Below are 12,848 nucleotides of genomic sequence, written 5' to 3'. Positions count from 1 at the left end.
CACTGAGAACAACACAGGAGTTCCAGAAAATCAAGGAAAAGCCTGCACAAATAAAAATGTTTTAAGATGTTTCTTTCACGTTCACGAAATTTGACCTATTTTCACGAAACACGTGACATTTTCCCACGCTTGTATTTACTTATTCACTACCATTTGTTTATTTAATGATAATGGTGGTAAATCCTGCTGCTCACAAACGCAACAGGAACCAATCAGAAGTAACATAAGGCGGGACTATTGAGCATTACTGTGTCAAATGTGTTTTGTTTTTCTTGTTGTTTTTTTTTTTTTTTAAAAAGGTTGACTTTTCTATGAAGGAAAATTGGTCTATTACTCTTGACACATCAAAATCCATTTTCAATAAAGTTTAGTCACAAAATGAACCTGTAAACTACAGAAAATGACTGTTTTAATCTGAAGGTTGGTCTGTGAATGTGTGTGGTGCAAACAAGGTTTGGGATCCCTGTTCTAGCACAAAACATTAGAACAAATCAACGTGACTTTTAGATACATTTATAACAAAATCCTCATATTCTAACCATCTTAGTCACGTCATAGTCGAAGATATGTCGCTATAGACATCAGTCTTATAAATCGACAATTTAAAATCTCACATTTGGGATTTACTGCCAGCTTTTAATTGTACCCAAGCCAGCGAGAATTTAAACTCAAAGGTATATTAATGTGTAAATTTAAGTGTGTGTTAAGTTGATGTTTGACCTCTATTTGTTTGTATTTGTTTGTACAAAACTCTCTCTTCATTAAAATATATTGACATTAGAAAATGATCTTAAGCCCAACCCACTGAAAACTGTTTTTCTGTTTTTCAATCCCGGAAGTCTCCACCTCCAAGGGACTCGTTGTATAAACAAAGCGGGCGGAGTGGAGGAGGAGTGAAGCCATTATTACGTCATAATGGACTCTCGTAACCTCTCGTTCGCCCAGATTTCAGAGCAACTTTTTAAAGTAATGAGTTGAAAACTTGGTCATGATGAGGAACTTACTGCGTCTTGGAGATGAAGACTTCAACATTTGTGTTGGAGAGTTGGAGTTTCAAATTAGTTGACCGAAAATGTAACATATTAGCTTAAGCTTAGCTTAGTACATCTTGAAATTAAGTTTCATTTCATGTGTTCAAAAATTGCTCGAAGGTCAGTTAATCCAAGCGTAGGCTAAAAGGCCAGAATCCTCCCATAGAAGACATCGATCTGCAGAATAATTGTTGACCACTGACAGGTTGGTGGACAGGAGAGCAGTGCCTGCTGGGTATTCTGGCCAGACCGATGCCATTTTGCCTGAAACACATAAAAAGTGAGTTGAGTGGACTTTTCTATTTAACTGTTTTCTTTCTTTAAATATGTGTTGTTGACCTTCATATGTTTCTTCTAGTGATGTGTCGATGAAGCTTCATGAAACAGTGTCATTATCTCCTGAGTCCACTAGATGTCACTCTTTGCTCTATAATCTATTGCTTTGAAAATATATTCTATTGAAACCTCACATCATTTTTAAGATGAGGGCGCCCCCTACTGTCCTCTGAAAAATATGACACTGTTTCATGAAGCTTCATTGACACATCACTAACAAATGCTAGTGATGTGTCACTGAAGCTTCATGAAACAGTGTCATTATCTCCTGAGTCCACTAGATGTCACTCTTTGCTCTATAATCTATTGCTTTGAAAAGCTATTCTATTGAAACCTCACATCATTTTTAAGCTGAGGGCGCCCCCTACTGTCCTCTGATGACACTGACGCTTCATGAAGCTTCATCGACACATCACTAGTTTCTTCTTTACCCGTTTTAAAAAAGTGGACGAGGTGCAGAGTGATGAGTTCCTGGAAGTTCTTGTCTCGTTCAGACAGTGGCGACCCAAAAACCAGCTCCATCCCCCGAAAGAACGCCACGGCGTCCAGCAGGTGGAAGGAGAAGCGGGCCGGGTACGGCACCAGCGAACCGACGACGTTTGCGTCTCCGGACGGCGTGTAGGTGACCACGTAGCGATACACAGGACTTTGAAGAGCATCTGAGAAAGATGAGGAAATGATTTGTTAAAATAACAATAATGCGATAAAAACCTTTTTAGGAAAACATTGCTCAAATGTTTTAGTCATTTTATTTATGTTTCTAAACTTATACATACATTTTAACTTCACTTATCTCTATGACTTTGACTTTATTATTGTATATAATAAAGTAAGTAAGTAAGTAAGTAAGTAAGTCATTTTTATTTGTATAGTGCTTTTCCAGACCAGGGTCACAAAGCGCTTAAACAATCAAAACAATACTCAATAATGTATATACTTTAAAGATCAAGATAACACTGAGAACATAACAGGAGTTCCAGACACAAACGCATGGATTACAAGCTCCAGACGATGTTCCGACAACATTTTCCTAAGTTTAGAGAAGTTTATTTTCATGTCTTAACAAGAAGTATCTGTCTCGCCGGCAGTTGATTCAAAACTCTGCAGCGAGAATTCTGAGCCGCTCTAGTAGAAGAACTCACATTTCTCCGATCCTTAAAACTCTTCACTGGCTGCCAGTTTCTTTCAGGATCATATTTAAAATTCTGGTGTTTACTTTCAGATCTATTCATGGTCAGACCTTCCATCAGTGATCTGATCCAGACTTACACCCCAGCTCGGGCTCTGAGGTCTGTGGATCAGAATCTACTGATGGTTCCTGAACACGGTTCAGGACCAGAGGAGAGAAATCCTTCCAGACTGTTGCTCCTAAGCTTTGGAACCATCTCTGTGTTTGATGATCTACTGACACCTTCAAGAAACATCTTAAGACGTTTTTATTTGTTTAGGCTTTTCCTTGATTTTCATCATTCTTCACCTGCAGCTTTTCCAGCCCGATGGTTGTTGGGGCACGTGACCCTGATGTCAGAGGTCATGGTGGTGTAGGATCTCTCCGGGCAGCGGTCAGTCGTTGGACAAGGGGCCGAGCTCGGGTAGAGGTCAAGCGCCTTCCTGGGAAGGACTTCACCGAACGACCGAAGTCTCTCTGTGAAGTCGTCAAGTTTTAATATCCAAGGCCCACGGTCAGAACCGACGCTCCGCTCTCACCCGTCACAAACCACCTGTAGTCGCCCCACGTCCAGCTGGATATGTTGGTGAACGGCGGACTGAGATCGGGGCGGAAGATTCGTCACCATCGTAGCTGCATTTGCAAAACCTTCTCACCTCCAGTCCGTCTCCTGCTCCATCGTCCCGATGACCAGAGGAACGTCGTTGAAGTTCTTCTTTCTCTGCCACACTTCGAAGGGCGGAGCCTCCAGGACGTGTCCGTCCACGACCGCGATCGGGCCGGAAAAGCGCCCCCTTGTGGGGAGGTCGACGAGGTCCTCTCCTCCCCAGGAAGGGTACTCTTTCCAAGGGATGGCCTGGGATTATTATGTTCTATCAATCTTGATTGATGTTTTATTGATGTAAATATCCAGTCAGTGGTTAAAAAACAAACATTGAATGAAAAGTAGTCTGAAATTGATGCTGAATAGTAAATTAAAGTTCAACTAATGTGTTGATTTGTGTGTTAAAGTTATGTTGTATCATCAGTGTGTGTTTGTACAAAACTCCTTTGTCATTGAAATATTGACATTAAAAAATTATCTTAAGCCCCGCCCACTAAAAACACTGTTTTTCTGGATATTAAATCTTGCTTATCATTACCACGCCCACTCTGCTGTGATGGGTCAAACATGGAGGTTTGTCACCGCATGTCATCAATCGAGATGGAATCTTTGTATAAACAAAGCGTGATTACAGCTGGCTGGAGGAGGAGTGAAGCCATTATTACGTAATAGTGAATTTCTCTAAGGAGATGAATAAAGTATCTATCTATCTCTATCTAATGGACTCTCGTAACCTCTTGTTTGCCCAGATTTCAGAGCAACTTTATAAAGTAATGAGTTGAAAACATGGTCATGATGAGGAACTTACTGTGTCTTGAAGAGGAAGACTTCAACATTTAGAACAGTTGGGAGTTTGACATAGTTGATGTTAGTTTATTAAATATTATAATACAAAGTATTTTCTTTTCATTAAAAAATAAGGTTGTTTTTTCTCCTTAATTAATTTGCACTTTGTGTATTTCCACTTATTCTTCTTTATTCACTGTATTTCCAAATTACTAAAGAATTATATAGTTGTGTATCTTTTGCTGTGCCAAATAAAACCATTGAATCACTTAAATATTTAACTAAAAAACAAATAAAAAATTGAAAAAAATAAACACAATAAATTAAACAATCACAAAAAAAAAGAAATAAGCAATAAACGTACATGGTTCAAAATTAAAAAACAACTGAACTTTTAATGCAACATGAAAGCACATATATCTGCCGAAGAGCAGTATTTCACATGTATAATATATATCAAATTATTAATATAATAACTATCCCTTGATTCCCAATAGCTGTTCAAAAAATATAATAGAGATTAGATTGCCATCTAGTGGACTCTGAAAGTAAGTTCCATTAAACCTTCACTTGAGTTAACCATAGCAGAAAATATACCTGCAGTATTTGCTGGACGGACTTCTGTCGCAGGCAGACGGCGTCTCTGCAGTCCGTCTTCCTCAGGAACACCAGGTTGTCGGCCTCGGCTTGTTCCAGTGTGGCGTTCAAAACACTCGAGCCGCTCATGTCCACCGCGGCGTGGAACAGACCCTTGGCCAGCGGTGACGTCATCAGCACCCAGACAGAGGTTCCCCCTTCGGAGAAACAAGTCCTTATAGATGCTAAAATCAATAATCAAGTTTCACAAAAACAGTGAGAAAATATTCGATATACTGTATATTATTGTGATTATATATCATTAGAATTCATATAAAACAAGAAAATACCTTAAGCACAGGTTTACTTGATTTACTTTGTAGAAATACTGAAAAAACATGTGATTTAAAGTGATATTTCACCCAAAATTCAACATTGTGTCATTTACTAGCCTCACTAAGGGTTGGGATTATCTTCAGAGTAATCTGTTCTTTTTTTGAGAGTTATAGACAAAAATGTTTGTTCATTTTAATGTAGCGACTGGAGCTCAGTTGTCTTCGTCTTCGTCTGCGTCCAAAAAGACACTTAAAAACATCCAAATACCTCCATACTGCTCGTCTGTAACGTCCATCTTGGATTGAAGCCTCGACATTAGGAATAATTCCAAGAAATCTATATTTTGAGCTTGTTTTTAGCGGAAGATCCCAGACCATCAGTGTTAATCTTGCCCACTAACACTTGTAATCTGTTTGAATGAGGAAAGACTTCAAGCAGGATTTGAGAGATGAGAAGTTTCCGCTAAAAACAAACTTAAAATATAGATTTAATGCAGTTTTTTATGGAACAATTTCTTATGTCGAGGCTTCAATCCAAGAGGGACGTTACAGACGAGCAGTATGGAGGTATTTGGATGTTTTTAAGTGTCTTTTTGGACGAAGATGAAGACGAAGAGAACTGAGCTCCAGTCGCTACATTAAAATGAACAAACATTTCTGTCTATAACTCTAAAAAGGAAGATGTTAATCCAACATTAGTCGACATGAGGGCGAGTAGCAAACGAGTGAACCGGTAATTTCCTTTAACATTTTGTCACCTGAACTCTGTCCAACGACGGTGACCTTCCCTGGATCTCCTCCGAACGCGTGAATGTTCCTCTGGACCCATTTCAAAGCAGCAATCTGGTCCATGAAGCCATAGTTTCCTGCCAAGAACCGCCAACAGCATGAGGGAGACACGGAGTCTAATCTAGGCCCGTGTCCCACTTCCTTCCCGTGAACTCTATTTAAACTCTCACTGAGATCAGGGAGCGCCGGGGTTAAGAATCGAAGGAAGCTCAGCGGGTGAGGAAGCTCTCATTGTGTCTCGGTCTTACATAACAGTACAGGGTCAATGCATCACTTGGACTTTTGTAAAGTGATCGAAAAAACATTTGTTACTGACCATTAACCATACACTTTTAGTGTTAAGTATTACACTTTATGTCGTCGTAAAAAGGTGATTCATTTGAGTTACTTGCTATGTTTAAAACTTTTTTTTATTTGTTAATCATTTTGTGAAACCTGTGATTTTCTATTTATTTATTGGCCTGAAGTTTAAATTCTTTAAATAATTCTTTATGTATTTGTATTTATTGATTTAAACAAAACAAACTTCTCTACAGCAGTGGGTCCAAAGGTGGTGTTTGCATTCATTTCCATAAGGGCTAAAGTAGTTACAGTAGTACCTAAAGTGAACTTTGAAGCTTCTTTGCAGTTGCAATTACAATGTTATGACACTAGGGGAGAAAGAATACCTGATTTAAAACATTCAACAATACAAATAATAACTCTACTAGACTCTACTAAAATCGAATTTTACTTCTATTTAAAAATGTTCATCCATTGGGGTGTGTCCCAAATCACGCATTTCTGCAGTTACACTTCATATTTGAAGTGCACAAGTGTGTCCCGAAAAATGAAGGGTGCAATGAGCGCTAAAACGGGCAGAACTTTGAGTGTGGATTGATGGACAGTAGATGAAGCTAAACTGAAGCTACGTCACTGACGACACGTCTTCGGAGCAGATACTGACGTAAATGTCAAGAAAACACTCATTTTACCACAAAACAACACAACAACAGTAATAACACAATGAAATAACTTAATAACTTTTTCAATTGTATAAAAGTGTTGTCAAGTGTCAGTGATAGTGTTTCAACGACTGGTTGATCAGTGTTAAAAAGTAGTAGAAGAAGAAGCTGTCGAGTCATTTCCTGTTAGTGTGTAGCAGCAGAGTTTGATTTGAGACAGTACTACCCTGTTGAAATTTGAGCACTGTGCAAGTAAGTGCACTGTAGTGCACTTAGAGACACAGCATTACTCTCCATGTTCAAACCAGTTCTGATGTATGAAGCCTAAGACTCACCGGAGGTGTTTTTCGGACCAGTTCTAAGAGCCTCCAGCGCCAGGAACCCAAAGGCGTTGAGCCTGTAGTTAAAGCTAACGTATACGAGCCCGGTGTCGGCAGCAAGCTTCTCCGTGGGGGAGTAGCCCTCTTCTCCTCCGCTGAGCATCTGCAGGTACCCTCCGTGGACCCAGACCACCACAGGGATCCCGGCCCCGCTCCGGAGCGTCGGCGTCCAAACGTTGACGAACAGGCAGTCCTCCTGGCCCATGACGTCTCCCTCACCGGACATCGGTTGGAGTTGAGGACACATGCTGCCGAAGTCGCTGGCGTTGGTGACCCCGCCCTTACACTGGGGGTCGGCGGGAGGAGCCCATCGTAGGCCCCCCACCGGAGGAGCAGCGTAGCGCATTCCCTTGAAGGAGTACGCCCCGTCCTTCTGCACACAGACGGTGCAAAAACATCATCAGTCGATCAGTAAGTCATATTGAATAGTGATGTGTCGATGAAGCTTCATGAAGCAGTGTCATATTTTTCAGAGGACAGAAGGGGGCGCCCTCATCTTAAAAATGAGGTTTCACTAGAATAGTTTTACAAAGCAATAGATAATAGAGAAAAGAGTGACATCTAGTGGACTCAGAAAATAATGACACTGTTTCATGAAGCTTCATTGACACATCACTACCTTCAAATGGTATTTTGACCAGATTATAATCCTGCTTTCATTTACCAAACCACCTCTAATTCAACCAGATACTAGTGATTACAGTTGTCACAAGTATCAATACTTCAGTACCAATACAGTACCAACACGCTAAAAATACAACAATACCATCTTTTCTGTTAACGTTAGTACCAAATACACATATCTTTGCGGAACCAACATGGTCAGTATACGCGTGTATGAGTTAACGATGTGTCAATGAAGCTTCATGAAGCAGTGTCATATTTTTCAGAGGACAGTAGGGGGCGCCCTCAGCTTAAAAATGATGTGAGGTTTCAATAGAATAGCTTTTCAAATCAATAGATTATAGAGCAAAGAGTGACATCTAGTGGACTCAGGAAATATTGACACTGTTTCATGAAGCTTCATCGACACATCACTAACCATCACCTCTCTTTGAATGTGAAATGATGAAGGCTTAGTATTGTCGTCTAATAAAGTTTTGTACTTTAAAGTAAAGTCTTCTATTTTTCCTTTAACAATAGTATCGAAAGGTATCGAAAGATAATGTATCTGTATCGACTACTGAAATCTTGGTGTAAACCGCACTAGTGATGTGTCGATGAAGCTTCATGAAACAGTGTCATTATTTCCTGAGTCCACTAGATGTCACTCTTTAATCTATAATCTATTGCTTTTAAAAGTTATTCTATTGAATCCTCACATCATTTTCTAGCTGAGTGCGCCCCCTACTCTCTAATACGACACTGCTTCATGAAGCTTCGTCGACACATCACCACCAGACACCTTCACCTCTGCAGGTGCTTCCATCCATGAACGATCACGACGACAGAACTCACCTGTCGTCCCCTGTAGACTCCGCACGTGGTCGTCACGATGTCGTCGCCGAGAGACGCCATCGTGGCCCAGTATCCCAGGACAATGGCCACGGCCAGCAGCAGCAGCGCCACCAACAGGGACAACATCCTACATCGCCTGGAAGGCACCGAGTGGTTCCGTAACGGATGTCTGCGGACGGCGAACGGTTGGTCATCGTCATCCTGGACCAGGTACTGATACTCCAACGAGTCTGTGTTCATCTTGACCCATTAAACAATAAAAGATAAGAAATTATTTAGAGGACAGATTATTCTCTTGACAATAATAACAAGGCCGATCTCACGGACAACTGTAATTTAAACTAAAATCTAAAATATGACTTTGGCAAATATTATTGTACAGTTTAATCTCCTTATATTTTTAATTAGTGTGGTTTAAAGCGTTTTTTAAAGCAAAAATATGGTGATGGACTTGTTTGCAAAGTTTAAAAAATTTCACAAAATTCACTCAAATATCGAGATTATTTATGGCTCATGTTTTGGTTTTATTAAGTAAGTAAGTAAGTAATTTGTATTTATATAGCGCTTTTCCAGACCAGGGTCACAAAGCGCTTAAACAATCAAAGCAATATTCAATAAAGTATATACTTTAAAGGTCAAGATAATACTGAGAACACAACAGGAGTTCCAGAAAATCAAGGAAAAGCCTGAACAAATAAAAACGTCTTAAGATGTTTAGCTTCATCTTAAGTGTCTTGAGATAACTTTCTTATGAAATAACTTTAAATAAAGTGTCATTTCATTGAATTTACACAAGACATAATTTGTTTTAATCATCTTTTTAGTGTCGTGCTTGCAAGTCACATATTTATTTTCTTGGTTGACGCTGTTTTTTTTTGCTCATCAAAACCGATCTAACGATTATTTTTTCTTCTAAAACCAAGACAAAGTATTTCCCTAATATGACCTAAACGATCGTCTTTTTTTTTATCTTAAATGTACGCACTTGGAAAATTACCAAAAATCTTAAAATACCAAAAGTTGGTTATTTTTTATTTTGATGATTGTGTGGTTTAACATTTAAAAAAAGGGTTAAAATAGTAAATAGGGTTATAGCAAAAATATTTTCAAATTAAATAACATTTTTGACGCATTTTACGAGGTGGTCGACGCATGGATTCGGACCGTCCGAAGTCATATGAAGCTTTTTAGAAAGCTCAAAATAAACTTTTGCTTCAAGGTTCAAGTTCAATTTCTCAACTTGGTTTCCTAAAAAAAACATAAAAACAAGAAGCAGAAAAGACGGACCCGTGGATTTTACCTTTTTTTTCCCAAACTGACAGTGGAGTGGTCGCAGCCCCGCAGGAGTGCACGGACTTCAACCCTTCTTATGTGTCGGATGTTACGCCACTGGTCTCGAGTGTGTTTTCAAAGTAAAAGTAAAGTAACCTGTATTTTACAAGATCAAATAAAACCATAAGGACCCAACGCATCCGTCGTAAAAATGCACGCGTTGGCCCCTGGACCAAAAGTTTTCTTCATTATTAGGCCTATTAAAAACAAGTTTTGCGGACCAAAAAAAAGAGTTTTATTGTGTCCCCTGATGAAGTTGTGTGTTCGAGCAAAATTGAGAAACGTCGACTCTGCACTCGCACCTCAGCTCCAGAGAAGTCCCTGCGCCATTAGATCCTGGTTCTTCCTCCTGACGCTGCATTCTGCGGGTCATGCGTCCGCGAGAACCGGCTGTGAGTCCAGGAGGCTCGTTAGAGATGTTTGTGAAAGTACCTTCTGTCCTGACATCACCTTCACCCGCACAGTGAGGAGGGAAGTTCTCGCTGTCACTCACTTTTTTTTATGAAAGAAACATCCCTCATAAAAATATTTTTTATTTTAGAAAATGAAAAAATAGACTATATATATATAGATATTTGAGAAAAATGTGGGAATGTTGTGTCAGTTGAACAGTGTTTTTTTTTAATGTGTTTGTTCACCTAAAATGTTATTTATATATAGATTCACCTTGTATTAAACATGGTGCCTCTGTCGTCATCTAACCGCAGACAGACTAATATATATCAGAATGTTCTCTTAGGTTTTAATGATGTTACGACAGAATAAAATAAAATAAACAAATCCATTATTTTTCGAACATGTTTGTACTCTATTTAGTTTTCATCAAACCCGTTTTTTAAATTAAAAAACGTTTTGGTTTCCTTTAGAACTGCAGTTCAAAGTGAGTATTTAGTGAGAATACCTTCTTTAATGCGTTTTTAAATAGTGGTTGTTCACGATATTCACATAAACATTTAATAAAGTAGTTATTGTCACAAAGCCAGAACTACCTGTGTGTACTGTGGTATACAAAGTATATTATGGAAGTGATTTTATTTAGGTTTGAAGCCGTTCAGGGAGAGTTGACATAAAAAACAAATAAAAAAAACAAACAAATGCATTCTTTATTTAACTATACATTTCGCTAAAACCATACACGTTCATGAAAGTAAATGTGTGCCATCGAACTTTGAATATAAATTCCTAAATTATTTTATCTGAATTTGAAAAACACTAAGATTTCAAGCACCGTTGTTTTCTGTGCTGTTTATAATGTACGAAAATTCAATGTTTTGGAAAAATTAAGTGTAAATAAAGTCACTGTTAAAAATAAATAAAACTTATGTTAAAATTAAATGTTAAAAATAAAATAATATAAAAAAAATAATATAAAGATTGAATGTTAAAAAATGCAAATTTAAAGTTCAGTGTAAGAAATTAAATCTGCAATGTTTCGAGTATTAAATTTTACACATGCAAGAAATAAAATGAGTATACATTTAATCTATTAAAATAAATGTAACAGAAAAATTCAGTGTAAATAAATTAAATGTGAAAAATCTATGTTAGAATGACATTTAAAAGTGAAATGTAAAAGAAAAAATGTTAAAAAAAAAGAAAAAAAAAGAAGAGAAATGTAAAGATTTAATGTTGAAAAAAAGAAATTTAAAGATTTAATGTTGAAGAAAATGAAATGTAAAAATTCAGTATAAGAAATTCAATCTGTAATGTGTCGAATAATATTATATATTCAATGTCACAAACACAAATAAAGTAAACTCCGGACTCACTAAAGCAGCATCACATGTGTTGGTTTTTTTTTTAACCCTAAATTAATTACACTGAATTTATTTAAATTGAATTATTTACATTTTTAATTAAATTGAATTAATTTACATTACATTTCTTTACACGTTACATTATACACTGATCCAAATTCATGGCAGATTATTAGAGGTTAGATTCAGTGTTAAAAAATCATATTTTGTACAATATTTTACACATTAAAATCACAGTAACTGCTTCAATGAAATGAAATTAAACTTGGCTATGATTTGAAAAAAAAAAACAGAATAGAAAAGGGAAAAAAGTTTCCTCTCCTCGTGAGGATGAACCTGGATGTGATCCATCACCGGAGAGTGAGTCTAACAGGAAACAAGATCTTGTGGATCAGCATCTGAGGGCGGAACGATCCGTCAACGATGAAGATGCTGTTTGGACGAGACCGTGGAGATAAAGCAAAGACAGTCGGGAGATTTGGTTTGGTCCAGCATCGCCACGGTGATGGATGCAGAGGAGACCTGGCCTCCTCACTTTATGAACACACCTACACACTACACACACATTCTATAGTATAACTATAATGTAACACAATGATGTAATACATCAAACTTGAAAAGCTTTAAAACATGATTCTGTGCTTTAATATTGACTTTTCTTTCACCCTTTATATCACTTTTACTATTTACACATTACTAACCAACAAAAATATTTTGGCAAATAATATTATCAACTAAAACGCAGACAAATATTATATATCAATTATATTATTGGTGCTTGGCTTTGTTTTTCAAGCGCTTATTATGTGTTTTGTATCATCTATTAATTATTAATCATTATAATTATTTTTTTTATATTTATTTAATATACAGCACAAACCAAAAAACGTCTTTGCTGTGTTGCGTCTGTTTCTGATAGTTTATATCTTAATAAAAGAAATAGGAAGTAAAGGAAGGAAATAAAAGATGAAACAGATTGCTGTCATGCCGCATTCCGCCACTAGGGTGAGCCAAAAGCTTCAACGAAAATACGTCTGTAGCATCCTATGTGAGTGTGTGTGTGTGTTTGTGTTTGTGTCTTTGTTTGCTGACATACATTTATTTCATGTTTATAATTACATGATGACCCATATTAACGAGCATCCAACATGAATATTGAACTGGAAAATCCAAAAGTAGCTCCGACATGACCCAGTTGTCAGTGTGTATCAATGGTATATAATATACACAATAAATAATTTATGTCAGTTGAATGTACTTCATTTAAATCATACGGTTATTATAATATGATATAATAGTTTGTGTCAATTTCACTTGCGTCAGCTCCGTCAACAATGGTGCTGATTCGATAC

At 37.5% G+C, this 12,848-nt stretch overlaps 1 protein-coding gene across 1 annotated transcript in view; it reads right to left on the bottom strand.

The window, feature by feature from the left end:
• Positions 1–9,734, bottom strand: part of LOC148085264 (uncharacterized) — a 10,004-nt gene extending 270 nt beyond the window's left edge. Inside the window, exons 1-10 of the mRNA XM_087782383.1 lie at positions 9,708–9,734; positions 8,408–8,647; positions 6,905–7,322; positions 5,595–5,702; positions 4,523–4,719; positions 3,192–3,391; positions 3,075–3,133; positions 2,845–3,012; positions 1,799–2,026; positions 1–1,295 (exon numbers count right to left, since the gene is read on the bottom strand). The exon at positions 1–1,295 is cut by the window's left edge and continues 270 nt beyond it. Coding sequence (XP_087638509.1) covers positions 1,153–1,295; positions 1,799–2,026; positions 2,845–3,012; positions 3,075–3,133; positions 3,192–3,391; positions 4,523–4,719; positions 5,595–5,702; positions 6,905–7,322; positions 8,408–8,647 — 1,761 coding nt within the window. The 5' untranslated portion in view covers positions 9,708–9,734 and the 3' untranslated portion in view covers positions 1–1,152. The remainder of the gene's footprint in view (positions 1,296–1,798; positions 2,027–2,844; positions 3,013–3,074; positions 3,134–3,191; positions 3,392–4,522; positions 4,720–5,594; positions 5,703–6,904; positions 7,323–8,407; positions 8,648–9,707) is intronic.
• Between the last annotated feature and the right edge of the window lie 3,114 nt (positions 9,735–12,848).

This window comes from Callionymus lyra, chromosome 2, assembly GCF_982586985.1.
Source record: "Callionymus lyra chromosome 2, fCalLyr1.hap1.1, whole genome shotgun sequence".
NCBI classification, from domain to species: domain Eukaryota; kingdom Metazoa; phylum Chordata; class Actinopteri; order Syngnathiformes; family Callionymidae; genus Callionymus; species Callionymus lyra.
Note: the sequence above shows the minus strand (reverse complement) of the source record. Positions and strands in the feature narration are given on the sequence as shown.